Source organism: Tinamus guttatus, unplaced genomic scaffold (genome assembly GCF_059628265.1).
Source record: "Tinamus guttatus ecotype Peru unplaced genomic scaffold, ASM5962826v1 Tinamus_guttatus_pri_ptg000287l, whole genome shotgun sequence".
In the NCBI taxonomy this organism is placed as follows: domain Eukaryota; kingdom Metazoa; phylum Chordata; class Aves; order Tinamiformes; family Tinamidae; genus Tinamus; species Tinamus guttatus.
This window is the reverse complement of record NW_028288821.1, coordinates 320,492-336,987: the sequence shown is the minus strand read 5'-3', so window position 1 is coordinate 336,987 and position 16,496 is coordinate 320,492. Positions and strand designations below refer to the sequence as shown.

General features: G+C 46.6%; 1 protein-coding gene across 1 annotated transcript; it reads right to left on the bottom strand.

The window, feature by feature from the left end:
* Positions 1-1,204: 1,204 nt before the first annotated feature.
* On the bottom strand, positions 1,205-16,396 carry LOC104576353 (uncharacterized). Its single transcript, XM_088527429.1, has 14 exons — positions 16,317-16,396; positions 13,809-13,979; positions 13,045-13,194; positions 11,554-11,595; positions 10,707-10,791; positions 9,763-9,840; positions 8,566-8,632; positions 7,386-7,574; positions 6,996-7,171; positions 6,373-6,534; positions 5,145-5,254; positions 4,310-4,499; positions 3,578-3,695; positions 1,205-2,975 (listed from the first exon to the last, which is right to left on the bottom strand). The coding sequence occupies exons 1-14, from the start codon at positions 16,394-16,396 to the stop codon at positions 1,243-1,245; spliced, it is 3,351 nt and encodes a 1,116-aa protein (XP_088383555.1). The 3' UTR covers positions 1,205-1,242.
* Between the last annotated feature and the right edge of the window lie 100 nt (positions 16,397-16,496).

The following is a 16,496-nucleotide window of genomic DNA, read 5'->3' as shown; positions in this document are numbered from 1 at the left end:
GAGAGCTTCCTTGAGTGGACTCATAGGGATGCTCCCTGGCTGTATTGTTGCCTTGTTAGCACATCCCTGTATAGAACTTGTCCATACCTGACATGGCTGGAGCATGCTGGACCATCTATTTAGCTGAAGGGGAATTTATTAATACTCCAATACAGCTTTAGTTCTGAGGAAGCCTGGATCGTCTCATCCTTATGGCCTGACAGCTTTCTGGACACATGGCACTTTGCTTCAGCAGCCACTCGACAACACTCTCAACTACTTCCACAGCTCCTTGACTTCTTGCTAAAACCAAATCCTACTTATCACCTTCGTCATAACTCCTGATAGGGATTTGATTAGGTTCTCCACTCATACTCTCTCTGAAGAGAGTCTTCTGAAATTGCACCATCACCAAAAATAATATCTTTCCTAGAACTAGGACTACCTACTCCCAGGGGAGACCACAGAAGATAAATGTTCATCACTCTGCTGAAATGACCAAGCTAGAGTTTTTTGTATCAGCTGTGGCTCTGCAAAATACTGGCTTTGAGAGAGGTAGGTAAAAAGGGAAATAACACATAATTAATTGTGGGGGAAAAAAAAAAAAGGAATCTTGGAGTATAAAGTTTACCAGTAACTTCTGAGAGTGGAAGATGAGCCTTGGGCTCCATTTGGTGTTTCTGGAGCACAGCTTCAAGCAATAATGAACACAAGTAGTGAGCTAGACCACCGTGTGACACAAGAAAGTAGTAGGGATTTCTGGGGTGGAGGTGAAGGGCTTTCCTTTGAATGACTGCTGGTGATGAACAGTGAACAGTGGAGAACTTTGTGCAAGCTTAAAGGACATCGTTATCTTATTCCGAGAGAGTTTTAGCTACCCTAGTTCTCCAGTCATCCACACACATTAATAACTGAAGAAAACAAAGCAGAGTTTCTCCTTTCCCCCTTTAAAAAGAAATGGAGGAAGACTCTGCAGGTAGCTAATTCAGGGACAGCGTCTGGTGGTATTCAGGCAACTCCGTACTCAAGTCAATTAAGCATCTTCAGTAGAAAAAGGACGTAAAGAAAAAATAAAGAACAAAAAACCCACCCAAACCCAGACAAATGTTAACCCCCAGCATTACTTACACATTAGTGTTACACTTTACACTTACTGCCTCTTGCAGCCTGTTAGATTCTTCACACCTTAGTCATATCTTACAGAATATTTTCTAATGATGCACAAACACACACACACAAAATATTCAGTTCTCCCATACCTCCCTAGACAAATGTCTCTTCTGCAAGTGCCACCGCATCGCACTCCTCTGTGGCCACCTCTGCTGGTGGCTGGTTCCTGAGCCACTCCACCCTGCTCCGAAGGAGTTCATTCTCCACTGTTTCTGCTTCCGTCACACGGCAGTTCTTGGTTTCATCATGCTTGAAATATTCCCTGACAGTGTTTCGGATGGAAGCTGGGAGGATGATGCGGATAGTGTGGCTGAACGTGTTGAAGCCCTTGCTCTGGGATGGCGCCTGCGCCTTTTCCACTGGCTTGCTCTCTGGTTCCTGGGGAGTGGAGGCACTGTGGGGGCTGGCTTTATGCTCCGTCTGCAGGGATGGGGTGGTTGATCTGTGGTGGTAGCGCCTGGAGATGGATTGCAAGACTAGGGGGGTATTCTGCCCATAGAAAACTGTCTGGGGAATGTGGACCCTTACAGTCTGTAAGCCCTTGGACAGGCTTTGCTCACTGCTGCTGCTGGCTGAGTTGCTGCTGCTGGTGCTCACCGGGAATCTTTCCTTTTCCTCTTCCACCAGAGACCCACAAGAGCTTTCTTTATTTGGGGCCATGTAAAAAGTTATCTTGGTGCGTTTCAGGCTTTCCTCACTTGGAGGGGAGGCATCAATGCTTTTGATCTCAATGTGCTTCACTACCTTCTGCCTGTGCTGCTGGTGGCTGATCTCTGGAGATTTCTCATCAGCTGGGCTGGGAGCTGGCCACTCTGGTCCCTGTTCAGACTCCTTGAAATAACCCAGGCTCCCTAGCTCTGCTCCAGGGGACCCCATGCACCTCAGCTGCCTCTCCTCTTCTTCCCAGTCAATGTCAGTCAGCAGGTTTCCCACAGCTGCTCTGCTGACAGACGCAGAACTTCTTCCTTCCCCAGAGCACCGGCTGTTCTCAGCAACCTTGGGCTCACACTCATGGAAAGTGTCCAGGTCACAGGGGTTTGAAGGTAAAGGGGACGTCAGGGACTTATGCCATTCTTTTAGGGACCTCCTGGCAATCCTGGGGGACACAGCATGGAGCCTGGCAGATGTCCCGAACATGAAAGGCAGGGATGAGACATCTGTGGGACTAATAGCTGATGACTCTGAGCAGTAAGAGAAAGCACTGTCCAAGGAGCTCAGTGAGGAAGCAGATGGGGAGGTGGTGGTAGAGGACAAGCTAGAAAAGCTAGACCTATTAGACAGGCTGGATTTCTGCAGGCTCAGCTTCTTCACTGTACAGCTGGTCTGAGGTGATTGCCAGAGGTTCTGCCTGGCCTTATTGACTCCAGGGCTTAGACCTTCGTCAATCAGCTTCTGGCTCTCCACCTGCAGTTGCTTGAGCCGGTGGATGTAGTCAGTGTGGCTGTGCATGATGGTGGCATCACAGCTGGACTGACGGGCCACTGGCTCGTGGCTCTGGGCAGGAAGCTGGGAGCTGAGGCAGACACTGGGCTCTGATGAGCACCGCTCCCGGGCTGGGCTGAGGGAACGTATTGACCCAATGGAGCAGAAGGAGCCATCATCTTCCAGGTCGTAGCTGTCTGCGCTGGCGTTCTTCTGAGCTTTGCTTTGGTAGCAAGCTGTGATCTCACTGAACAAGTCCCAGTCTTTCTGCTCCTCATCCAGTAACAAGCTGCTGGATGGTTCAAAAATGGCATCTGTTTCAGGCTCCAGGTGATGCTTTGGTCCTTCTGGGTCACAAGCAGAAAACTCCAGCTCATCAGAGGAATCATCATGCTGAGTCAAGCCTATGCCTGGGGCAGACAGTGCAAATTAATCTGTTGCCTATGCCCTCCCAACCCAGTACAGTGCTTTACAGCCATGGCAGGGAAATATTATTAGCTTCATTTTGAAGATGTGTAAACAAAGATTCATGATTTTCTCAGAGCCTAGATAACTACTGGGAACACCACCAAAAAGTCTCGCTTGATGACCTGAGCTTTCACTGCTAGTTTGCATTCATAGGACAGTTAAAATAGGTGACTAGATCTCTTTACATTCAACTATTTGGTTTAACTTTAGAAAACTGACTAGGAAGAAAAAGTTGGTGAGCTATGTATTGCTATGGCTATTGAAACCCCTGTGGTTTCTCTCTCTAAGATGGAAGGCCTGGAGTAGATAGAACAGCAGACAAGGAGAAAGACAACCACTTTCAAGGACACATTGAAGGTGGTGTACCTCAGCCCTCAGCCTTCCCCTTCCTGTCTGTGCCTGACAGGGAAAGGGAAAACCAAAACTAACTGTTTTACAATGGTTTTCCTTAGTAGAGAAGTGAAGGGTAAAGCAAACATTTCATATGAGTTTCTGTTAGTAAGGAACACTCCTGGAAGACACCGTGCCATCAACTTACCTAGGGAGTCCCCTGAGCTTTTGGACTTCTTTTTGTCTGCTCTTTGAAACAAGGAAGCAATGTCACCTCCAAAAATCTCCGCTGAGTTTTCAATCAGGAACTGCACTAACATGGCCACCTGCCAAAGACATGAATTCCTGGAGTTAGTTTCAAGGAAACACAGCCAATTATACAAACCAAGTCAAATCAGACCTGAAAGGCACCTCAGAGATGACTTTTCTTAGATGAAGATGTAATTTCCCACAGAACCTTTTGGTCAAGAAGCTGAGGGATGCAGCAACACTTCTGTATTAACCAAACCTTGGCCAAGAAGCTGAATGACATGAACTGGTGAGGTGAGCCTGGTGTAGCATGGGCTGTGTTTTTCCTTACTATTCACAGCATCTCATAAACAACAAGTAATTTTTTCCCCCTCTGATGTATTGCCCTGTTCAGTGCTAGGTCCAGCCAAAGTGGCAGTGTCTAACAAAAGGTGCTCCATCCTTCTGGTGAATGCTTGCCCAGAAGGCAAGCTCACCTGATATAGAGCAGGCACAGCTGCTCTTTCTGCTTTGGATAGACCAAGCGGCCAAGTTCCCTTCCAGCACAGCTGCTGCTGGGGAGAGGAAAGGATGAAGCTGCTCAGCTCTCTCTGACCCTAGGCCTCCTCTTATTCTATGAAAGGAATACTGTTCCCATAAAAAAGCTGTATGAAGGAAAGACCATCATGAGGCCAAACCTACAAAAAAATACCTTCTTTGTAGACCTGCTCTCCTCTTCAGGCCCAGTGGGACTGGGTAGCCACAGCATGTTGGGTGCGATGCAAAGAGCCAGGTTAAAGGCATTCATCTGATTCACGCCCGAATTCTGCTCAATGTGATGCAGGACTCCAAAGAGGTGTCTGAGCAAAATGAAGTTGGCCTCTGGGAGCTGATTGACAAGACTGTGCAGAGAGAGGGAGCAAACCGAAATAGTGTTGTTCACAAAAATCTGGTCTTTGGATATCAGAAATTGCTTCCCAAAGCTTTTGCCCACTTCTGGCTTTTGTCATTCTCCTCCAAAAACTTGGGAGCCACAAATTTACAACCATATGTAAATGGGATGTATTTATGTGGGAATGCACCCCAGACAATGCTCTTGCCCATGCTCCAGCTATAGAGATAACGGAGGAGGTTCAGAAATCCAGTTCAAAAAATGAGCTGAGCCATCTACAGGATGAGATTTATCCCAGTCAGCTTTGTTTTGTGCACATAAAAATTTTTGTAATTGTTAAAGATGTAAATCTCTTAATATCTGATGTACTTCTGGTGGCTGGATTACTGTGCCTTTTAAGTTTGCTGAAAAAAGGGTTCTGGTAATTTGAACTGGTCACCAGAAAATAATTTTCTAATGACTGTTTTTTTTTTTTCCAGAAATGTTAACAATGTTCGTAAAAGATTACTGAAAGGAAAATGTTCTGACCATGACACTAAAAAGCAGCTGGAGCTCTGCTGTGGCCTGGAGTCTCCCAGAACACGATGACTATGCTTAAGGCCACATACTTCCCCTTTTCCCACCAAGAGAAGCTTTTACAAAAGCTTTTACAAACCTTTTGATGGCTTCAATCTTATGAGTCCGATTTTCTGTATCCACAGCTTCCATCCACAGTCCGTGCATGTCTGAGGATAGAACACTGTCAGGTATATTTCGGAGAAAATCCTGAATTAAATATATATATGCAGAGCAGTCTGGTCAGTTTTTAATTTCTTGTGTTGGTTTCATGATGCATAAAGTCAGTGTTTATTCATATAAGCACAAGATAAAATGAGATATACACATACATTTCTCCTCCCCTCTCCGCTCCAATAAAACTTGTCATCTGCAGCACAGCAGAGTCTTGTCTGCATTTGTGCTGGAGGAGGGTGGACAGTCAACCCCCACGCCCTGCCCTTTCTTTGAACAGGGTTGTCCTCTCTACTATAACAGTAAACAACTAATATTTAAGCGTTACAGTCCTATTCTAAACATTTCTAGCAATGGATATTGTTGCTACTTTTCTCAGGGGACTGTTTAACAACTTAACATGTGACTTGTGTTGAAAAGTGCCTGAATATCTTCCCACTGAGCAGGTTGCTGTACTAGGCCAATAAGTGCAAGAAACAAGTATGTTTATTGATATTTCAGGTTAATGAATTGCTCTAGCCAGATCTAATTGCCAGGCCTCTCCTTATTAAAGCTTGGCTCTTATCCGAATTTCAGACAACCCCTCCATGTGGATTCGGGGGAAGTTTTCGCTCATACTTGCTGGCTGATGAGTGGGTAAAGGCTCAGCTTGCCTTTGCTCCTGGCTCTGCTGGAGGATGCAGGGCAGACACATGCAGATGGAGTCACACTCCTGTGGTGTCTCCCTGCAGCCTCCTCTCTGACCAGAAAGGACAGCTCTGGTGCTGGCCCCATAAAGCCTCCTACCGAGGTGAGCACAGCACCTGAACTGTGGAGTCCAGACTCGGGCACGCTCTTTCACACTGAGATAACCTATGAATGAATACCATGGTTATCTTGGAGGTTGGACATGACCACACTCTGTGGCCTTTGTACAGGAAGGTGCAAAATAAAACAGCGGCCTGAGGATGAATGCACACATCTGAATGTTAAAACAATCACCGTCAGGTCTGATGGACATAGATGGACCAAACCATCAGGAGGGAACATGCTTGGCTGGAAAATGTCTTGCTACCCCACAAACCTTCCCTCCCCATAAAGGCTCATGTTGCTTCCTTACTAACAGAAAGAAGTTGCGACTAGCCTGGACAGCTGAGTTACATGGCCACACATACCGTGATGACTGCTGCAGCCACAAAGACTGACTCTCCATCCACCTGGACATCATCGCCAGAGTTCAGTTTCTCTTTCAGTTCCTTGCAAGTCTTGGCATTGGCAGAGCGCCTGAAAATGCCCCTGGTAGAGGGACCTTCATGGTAAAGCAGGAGCAGCATATCCTAAGAAAAAGTCCAGTTATACTTAAAAGCTTAATGTTTTACCGTATCATTAGAGTGTATTATGACTCACATACTATAACACAATTTCAGATAAGGCTTATCAGGACTGAGCCAGAGACAAGAGTGATCTTATCCTGCCGCAAGTACCAGCTGAGGTCAGTTGATTCTTGTAGTGAAGGAGGTCTAGGCTACACAGCATTGACATTGCCCCTGTTAGGTTGTGATGACCTGTGTGGAGATGCCCACAGAAACAGGATGGACATCTGTGCAGGAAGTGATATAGATAATGCAGGAGGGGATGCAGGAAGGGATCTTTCACCCTTGCTGCTCAGCTAGATCTGAACCACAGGAAAATGCTGTTCTTATCCCTATCCAATCCTGTAAATACCACAAGTGACTTTAAATTCCTGACTAAACAGGTAGTACGCACAAAATTTATGCCAGGATGGGCTGCTGCTTACCATGATAGGCTTGGGAAGGATCCCATCAGGACAGACAGAGGAAAGAGACAGGCCGAAGAGTTTCCGTGGGGTGGTGGGTGACTGGGAAGGAGGGCTGCCTGTGGGTGTGCTGGTACTGCGGCGCAGGGCCCAGTCAATCAAGGACTTCTTTCTTTTGGTGTGTTTCTGCAATGACTCTGAAACAAAGCACAGACCTTCGTTACATGTGCCGCTCCTTCCTGCTGACCAGCAAGTGATCTACGGCTGCAGACAAGCCTCCTAGCAGGGCAAGGACTTGGCACACACCCAGGTGTGGGAGCCACTTGGTGCAAGCGTTTCACATAGGAGCACTTCCAAGTTGCCATGGGGAGCAGCAGTCTCTGTCTCATAAGACATTGCTTCAGCCCCTACCTCTCCTCAGCTGCATGGAAGCTTGGAGCCTGGGTTTCAGGACAAACTGGCACTGTTTTTCCTTCGGGAGCTGATCGAAGAGGGAAGCCTCTGTCCCATCAGCCAGCAAGATGTTATTGTCGGTTCCTTGTTGCTGGTTGGCAGAGTTTCGGAGACAGTTCAATGCGATGCTGAAAGGATGCTCGTGCCCTGTTGAGTAAAGAAGGGCATCAACGGCCAGCAGAACTATCAAAAAGCAGCTCCAAACCTAGGCAGAGGAAGCAGCCACATCCGATGGCTCAGATAAAAAACAAGTATATGAAGTATATATTGTTATATATACAAGTATATATTGTTATACAAACAAGTATATGAAGCTATACCTGGCCAGCCACTCTTCTATATGTAACATTATATTATATAAAATATATTACATAAAAAATCACCATTATTAGGGTTTGAGATCTATTTAAGAAAATACTGTAAGCATTGTTCAGCTCAGGAACTTCCCTACAGTAATGGTCTAGTCTGTGATGGATGGATACAGAAAATAATCATGTGCTAGAACCACTTGGAAAATATCACTGCCTACAAATAAATGTGCAGTGTAATGAGCCCCATAATAACAGTGTTCTTATGACAGCTTACTTGGAGCAAAATATCTTCAATAAAGCAACATGCAGAAACTCCCTGTAAAGCATGGGGAAATATTTATTCAGCTGTTACTGAAAACACAACGTGGGATTAAAGCAGATTCCTTTTTTTGTTTTTTTGGTATAACTAAGCAGTACGCTGCAGGACAAAATAGTCTGCGCAATGGCCAAACCATCGATCACCTGTCAGAGCTCCAAGCAGCAGATTCCATGCAGCAGTGGCTTTGGATTAAATGCTGGGTAGATCAGAGCTTACTTCTCTCTTCCACCTGACTGGATCCTACAGGCGATTGTTTAGTGCAGATATGAGCTGCCTGTCGAGACCACTAGTGTTCCCTTGCTCTGATTCAGCAGAAAGGGCCTGAGGACAAGGGCCCTCGCTATCTTTTGGCTGGTTTCTGACAAACCTATAAACTCTCAAGAAAGCACCTAAAAAAAGAGCAAACCTAAAGCACTGTAAACATTCTCAGAAGAACTAAAGTGTTCCAAATTTCATAAAAAGTTCAAATAGGCCTTGGTTCATGGGGAAGAAGTTAGACAGCTCTTACCAATGAGAGGGTAAGCAGAGTCGTCTTTTCCGGAGATCACCCAGAGGTGGTGATCACTTGTTCTACCCTGGAGGGAGAAAGAGGAGAGAAAAATTAGGTCAAGGAAGCCAGGAAGAGGGTCCACAAGGCTGCACAGACAGGAAGCAATGGATAGGGCTAAGGGCTGAGTGGGCAAGGGACGGGAAGCATGTGGCCATCTCTGGGACGCAGTGCGGCTGGGAGGGACAGGCGAGTGGCAGAGGGGGAAAGGTTCAGGAGTCAGAGGGATTAGAAGCTGGCAGGATGCAAACCCACACTAGGGTTTCCTGAATGTCCACCCGTGGGCGATAACTCAGGAAATCCCTTGACATGCTGAGCAAAGACCCAGCAGTGGAGTCCCCATGCTTGCTCAGGAACGTCAGCATCCTTGTGAGGCACAATACCATCTTCCACCTCAACGGACCAATGCATTCAGCTACTGCTGTCAGGTCAGGCAAGGAATCTGCCTATTTGAATTCCTACCATCCCAAGTATTTCCTACGTCCCTTGCATGCCAAAGCACAGTCACAGGGCGTGATGTATTGACCTCATGTGTTCTGCAGGCTCCAGAAAGGTGAGAAAGATTCATCTTTCTCTGACTGGGGTGCTACGGAGTATGATGATCAGCCTTGTGTTAATAAAACTACACATGAGCATATGGCATAACAGAAGTGATTCTCTTAATGTATGGTGAGAATGAGGCTTCCCAGGACTATTTCAGCAATATTCCCAGCACTATTTCAGCCTTCCTTGGTATTAAACTACTGGGACAGTATCAGTGCCTTCTCTTAAATACTGTGATTTATGGACCACTCTGGGTAAAGGGATGTAGGAATGAAAAAGGTTTGTCTGATAACACCACTGATTTACTCAGTTTCATTGCTACATTAATAATCCTTTGACAAACCCAGCTCAAGACTAATTTTGAGCATAAGTTTTGAACTCTTCTGAAATCCACAGGACTTCCTTGCACAAGGGCTGGCTTTAATGCAGGATGGAAGCATGTGTAAATTTTTGTATCCATGTAAACAGATTGCTTCATTCAGCAGCCCAGAGAATATTAATGCCTTAAAGTTTAACTGGAGCAAATCTATGGTTCTTCACATCTGCAGTGTTCCATAAACCAGACATGGCCAGCTCTTAAGCGAAGGCCAGGTAGACTATACAATTGCCACTTACAGGAAGTCCAAGCTGCTCCAGTGTCTTCTTGATCACACTGTCTACAGTTTCCATGTTGGACACGTTGACTGTGATAGTCTAGAAATGAAAACAAAGAAAATAGAGGAAGCTGATTAAACCCAGGAATTTTCATTGCAATTTCTTGTAGCTCGAAAATTGGTGGGGGGAAATGTCCCTAATCTGTCTACAGACTGCCTTTATTAATTGTTGATGGTTAGAATAGTTGTGCCAATTCAATCTGCACTGGAATCATTATGCAGTGTGAAAACTCTTCCCAGCTATTTCTATCACTGGTTTGCTATAACATTCAAAGGCATCAGCCAGTGGGAATCACAGAAACTGAGTAGTGCTCAGATGTTGCATTTGATCACAGTGGTTAGTGACTGATCATTGTGCCCTTGTCACTCCAAAGGGCTCATCTCTGGCACTAAAAAATCAAGGGTGTTTGGGGCCTTTCTCTAATGGAAGAGACACTAGGAGGAGAAGGTAACCCTCGAAGTTTGGCATGAAGCCTAGAAACATATGCTTATGAAATGAAGAGACAGGAGCACATTGCAGCATATGAATGCAGGAGAACACGCTTGTGGCTCTTTCATGATCAGCACCCCCAGTTTATGACATTGAAAATGGGAATTGCTGGGCATCCAACCACAAACCATCATTACTATGAAATAAAGCAGAAGAAAAATAAGGAAGAAGCCAGAGGCCAAGAATAATCTTAAGAATTAACTGTTCTTTGCTAAGGGTCTGACTATCTCCCAGTTTCCTCTGACTGAGTTTCCAGCAGGAACCATGCAGCTGCACACTCTCCAAAACCTTTGCAGGTGGGAGATGTGTTTTAAACAGGGATATCATCAGCAGCATCACAATGCTATCTGCCTTCCACAACCTCACAGATCTCCATGTATTATTGGTCTGATGAACAGTTTCCTAGTTTTACTTACAGAGGAGCAGCTATCAGCATCCAGCACAAGGATCTGAAGGGCCAGAGTCTTCAGGTCTTCATTCTGTTTTGTCTCACTGATATGCCTGAAAGGAAAGCGGAGGAATATAATTTGCCAAGAGAACTCAAGTACAACCTTAAGTTTTGGATCCAAGAGGTCTGAGTGACCTGCTCCTTGGCACTATAATACTAAGGATTAATTATGTCAGTAATAATAACATGCAAAGTTCACAGTGTGGTCATACACTCTTACTGGCTTATTTTTCTTTGAGGCCCCAGAAAAGAAAAGAAAAGAAACAAACAACCCACATGGCAATACTTTAATACAGATGTCTCTAGTGTAACAGCTTCCAGTAGTCTTATGGTAATGTTCTCCACAAAACAGGAGACCATTCCCCTCTCTGTACCTATACACTTCTGCCTGGATGTAACTGGAAACAACACTCAAAATCATAATATTAGAAAAACAAAACAAAACAAAAACGGAGTCTCTAGATGCCATGAAATACAAACTTTTGATCAAAGCAAAAATCATCTGAAGAATCAACATAATTTGTGATATTTCCATAGTGATTAGCAAAGCCAACATCTAGCTCCAAAGAAAACAAAAGCAAAACAAAACAAAACCCAAATGTGCTCCAAAAATGTTATCTTCTAGTGGATTTAATCTTTTCTGGACTGTCAAAACTGATTTTGTTTTCACCAAGGGTTTCTACATCCAATTTTCAAATGGTAGCCAGGCACTTAGTGTCCTGAAAATCAGAAGTGTTTTGATATCTGGCATCTTTTATTTCTTCTGAGGGCTGCAGAAGAGACACCCAGAATAATGATGATGGAGTGTCACTTACCAGAGTAATGTGGAGAGCCACTGCTCCTTCACGTTGGCTGAGCTGAAGATAAAGAAAGAGGCAGATCATCAAAAAAATGCTGAGTGGTTCATGGTCTCTGGAAACTTTACCTAGTTTCACTTATATATAGCTGTAAGTCAAAGTTCCTTCCTGCAAAGCCCAGGAACAAAAGCACAGTCTTTTCCTGGTTCTGTTCTATTTTGATGAATAACAACAATCATCATCATAAAAAATCCCAGCAACAAACTGAACTACATTTCCTGCCTTGGCTGACAAGTGTTCAGATAAGAAATGAAAATCTTTGTGATGCTGGAGGTAACTCATCTTGTGGGTCTTTAATATTTTTGCAATGACCTTTAATTACTATTTTTTCTACTGCTATTTCCTTTCCAGCATCTGCAGTTCCTAGAAGCTTCAGCCACCAGCTTAGGCTGCTCAGGTCTCAGCAACATGAAGGAAATGGGGATGCTGTTGGGTTTGGAGTGAAACACAAACGCCTGCTTATGTGTGAGAGCATGAGCCCCAAGGCCAGAATCAGTGACACAGGGTGGATTAGCCAGGATTTTGAAGATGAGACAGCAAGTGTGAAATGATAGTGATTCCCGTTTCCTTTATAAGGAGGCAGCTGCCTCAAGAAAGCAGCAGGAGCTGCCCGGACCAGCCCCACTGTCCAGCCATAGCAGGGGGACAGAAGGACCCCAATAAGTGATGGCTTCACTCCTTGACAAAGCAGAGGATAGAGCAGATGCCTGAGCTGGTGGAGACCTGAGTCTCCAGGCACAGCACTGGATTAGCCTTTTTAATGACATTTGGACATCATCTGGTTATTCTAGTCTGTCCCAAGGTCCTTCACTTTTCTATCTGGGGAGTTAGCAGGGACATAGCAAGTTCTGGGCTGTGCTGCTTGTGTAGGCCCATCCTAAAGGACCTCTCCATCTTTATGAGCTGTTGCTGTGGGTTTGGGACAGCCTGGCAGACAATTGCAAAAAGAAGGTTTGCCCAGGGCATGCTAGTGATGGATAAAGACTTTAATCCTGGCACAGGCCACCTGGAAAATCTCACTGGCATGGGCATGACTAACCTATTCTTCACACTGAAAAATTCTCAGTCTAGGGCTAATCTTGTAGAGAAGTGGCTGCTGGCAGTTGCTGAAACAACACACTTGCAGGTTACATAATGGCCCAGCTGGCTTCTGTGGCAGATTTGGATGTGCTGCTCCAAGACGCTCTGCAGGATCAGTCCTCACTAGGACGAGGCTCAGCCCTCACATTTAAAAGGTTCTCAGGGGACAACCTGCAAGTATAATTCTAACAGGACTGCCTCCCAAGATCTAACTTCCCTTCACTGCTAAATGTTAGTAGCAGTCCTATACTCAATGGGATAGTGAGTATAGTAGGGTGCAGTCCCTACACTCTCAGTCATCTCTTGGCTTGAAGGAGGACTTGGGCAGCTCCTGGGCCACAAATGGAGGACTTGGGTCTGATGTGATACCTGAAGGTGACAACATAATTGGTGGTAGGCCAGCCGATGACAAACGAATTCTCGGGACTCATCTTTTTCTCTGTCACTTCGCTGAGGCAGGGGCTGGTCCATACTTCACTCAGGCGCACCTGCTTTTTCAGCTTCAAGCTGGAGGAGGATCTGCAATTCAAATCATGGATTTCTTAGTTCATATCCTAACACCTAGACCTCCACATTCTGGTCACACCATCCTCTAGTCCTGCAGATACAGCAACAGCCCCAAAGTGAAATGCCTCGGCATGTGCAGGCACTACCAGAAGGGTCTGCAAGCTGATTTGGGGTTGGTGGCTGAGGCAGGACAGCTGTGGCTTACAGCAGTGTGGCTCATGAGCGCCACGGGCAGGCAGAGGGTGGCTCAGACTAGCCACCAGCTATGCTGTCTTTCTAATAATTGAAGCTACTCAAGCTGCTCACTTAGGTATTACATGAAACGCTGGCAGAAGAGACCAGAGCAGGAATCAGTTGTCTGCACTTGTTGCCTCCTGCCCTCATGCTGTTTCTTGAAGAAGACAGTTAAGTAAAAGGGCAAAATGACTTAGACAACAATTCCCTTCAGGAAAATATTGTGGAACTTTAATACCAAGAGGTATTTCTGGAGATGGAAATGAGAGGATGCCACATTTTATGGACAAGCTTGGAAAGAAGGGTGGTTGTGATGCCTGCTCCACAAATAGCTCAGCGTCCAGCCTCAGCTGGAGGGACTGGGAGGATGAGCGAGAGTGAATGCCTCTTACTTGGACTTGGCGACGATGAGCGCATCGCTGAACAGGATCAGGTGTCTCTCCTGAGTCTGCAGGCCCACAGTTAGCTGCACTCGCTCATCCAGGATGAAAGCGGAGCCTGGGCTGCTGCTCAAGCCGCTCGGGAGCCCATTGTCCGAGTGGGAGGAGGAGAGGGCGACTTCCCTGTGGGAGGAGAAGAAACCACAAGACTGTCAGAAATCCTTTCCCATACAGTTCGTGCTAAGTGGTGTCCTGGTGCAGTCTGACCACCTAGCACCTCTCCAAGTGCTGACCCAGCTACAAACTGCACTGCAGCCTCTGTTCGATTAACTCCATCTGCCTCAAGTCAATGTGAACACCTACACCAAGGCTGGAGGGATGAGGCTGCTCAAATCTTCATTCCTGAGCCATTCTCACTCAAGCAAAGTACTTATCCTCTGCACAGGTGTACAAGCTGTGATTCAAAAAAGATGTAAAATGACCAGGATCCCTCGCTGGTGGCACCATGCAACACGGAGTGGCAAGGGGACGCATGGCTTTTGCATCTTGACTCGGGTCTGCTATGTGCTCTGAACCGCACAGGGCTGTGGCACAGAGAAGGGCTCTGCAGATCCCAGCATCCCGTTCTGGGTCACCTGGCTGGGATCCAGTGACTCGGGTTTCTTCTGAGACTGAGTCACGTTCTGGCCACGGCTGTTGCACTTTGTCTGAAGTCAGCAAGCAGTCCCAGACAGGTCCCCTCCTCATCTGGGACAGCCACTGGTCCCCCTGCCTCCTGCGATGCCCTGCAGCAGCAGGTCCAGAAATCCCCTCTTCCTCTGCACCACCAGCGCTGCACCGCAGGCCCCGCTGCAGGGGATCGCCCAGGGCTGGGGAGCTGCGCAGCTCGTGTGCACAGCAGCCAACAGCAAAAACCTTCCCTGGGCTCTGGGCGCCTGAGCAAAGATGGCATGAAACCAGCTTCCGCCACAGCAATCCAAATCCATCAAAAGAGGCACTTGGAACTCCCCTCCTTCATAGGGATGTTCTCTGGCCAAATAAAGTCATTTTTTTATTATTTTTATTTTTATTTTTTGTGCAAACTGGATGCAGGAAAGAATGACAAGGGCTCCATCACTTGGCCAGGAGAAAACTGAATGAAAGAATGAAAGTAAGCTCTGCTCTTTCTTCACCTATGAGACTGGGTCCTGCAGAGATGATCCACAAAAGCAGGATGCACCCTGGCACCTGCAACAATTCCCTACGGAGAATGAAAAGTAGATGTTTGTGGCCAAAATGTTAATCCATTGAACCAGCTTTTCCCACCGAGGTCACCACTGAGCCCATTCACAGAAGCTGGCAGTGAGGGAAATCTGCTATCATTTGTCAGGAGACCTGGAACTCCCAAAGCAGGGCCAGGTCCTGGTGGTTCTCCCACCAAAGGACCAGAACCGATGCCGTGCTACATGGCTCTAAGGGAGAGCCGACAGGCTCCCTGGTGTCCCCAGTGTTGCTCCCGGGGGTCTGTGTCTGGGGAGACAGCTGTAAAAAGCCCATCGTTCCCACTGTGTTTCCTGCCTGCACCGTCATGCTGGGGTGAAACAGCCAGATGCTCATTGGGGATGGAGGCAGCGTTAAATCTCAATCTGCCTTGTTGCAGGCAGAGCACAGGGGATGGGTCTGACTCTGCTCCTGCCACAGAGCTGACGCGGGCAGAGCCCAAGCAGGGCTACACAGGGCTGTTCTCCATCTCAGTCCTCTCCCAGCCCTGTTCCTCACTACAGCCACGTGCTGCTGGCACCGCTGCCCAAGCACCCAGCAGCCCTTCACTCTGCACTGGCCACCTCTTTCCACAGTTTGTTTCTGTCTCCCTTTCCTCTGACATCAGCTGTTTCATTCTCGGGGCACCTCTGTTTCTGTTTCTCATACCACTGTCCATTGCTGGTGAGATGGTAGACTAAACAGTGATGAATCCATCAGCTAAACGTTCATTGACTGCCCAGCCAGAGTGCCTCAAGGAAGCATCCAGCAGAGGAGCTGGACACAGCTATTTCTGCTCTTTACAGGCATAGCGGATGGAGATATATTTAAAGGAAAGTTTCTTATTCTTTTCGGGAGGCACAGCTTCCCAAACAGCTAAACAGCCTGCGTTTGCAAAGACGATGACAAGTGTCCGGTCACTGTGTCTCAGCAGAGAAGTGTCCTGTGTGCAGCCAGCAGGCACAGAGCTCACCTTCGCTATGGCTGTTTTCCCATATGGGTGAGATTTTCTTATCTCTGCTGCAAAGAAAGCCCCGAGTAGCTTCACAGAGCTCACTGGAGTTATTCTGGCTTACATTTCTGTAATGGAGATTAAGGTCTAGCACTGTGCTTTCTCTGTGACGCATTTTTAAAGCATGTTCCAGCAAACCAGAAAATATTCCTTACCTGTCCACACAAAAATTCTCCTAGATATTTTGAACTCAAGAAGAAAAGCAATTGGAGTTTGGTCTGTACATGCAGAAAGACAAAAATAAGGGGTCAAAAAGATATCTCCTCTACCTGGGATGACATCTGGACTTGCTGAGAGCTTTAGTAATGGCAGAAGGGGCTGATCGTCTTCTTTGGACTATGGGCTTCATTTTCTGTAAGAGAAAAGCACACTCCCATTAGCACAGCCACCCCGATGCAGCCGTGCTCGCTGTGCTCTGCACGTTTCTGTCTCACCTTTTGGCACACCCT

What these genes read in the sequence shown, in the direction of transcription:
- LOC104576353 (XM_088527429.1), bottom strand. Translation starts at nt 16,396, where the DNA reads ATGAAGCCCATAGTCCAAAGAAGACGATCAGCCCCTTCTGCCATTACT. An exon ending in TGGCTCTCCACATTACTCTG is followed by an intron (nt 10,792 to 11,553) that starts GTAAGTGACACT and finishes CTTTCCTTTCAG; the next exon opens with GCATATCAGTGAGACAAAAC. An exon ending in TGGAGCAGCTTGGACTTCCT is followed by an intron (nt 8,633 to 9,762) that starts GTAAGTGGCAAT and finishes TTCTCCCTCCAG; the next exon opens with GGTAGAACAAGTGATCACCA.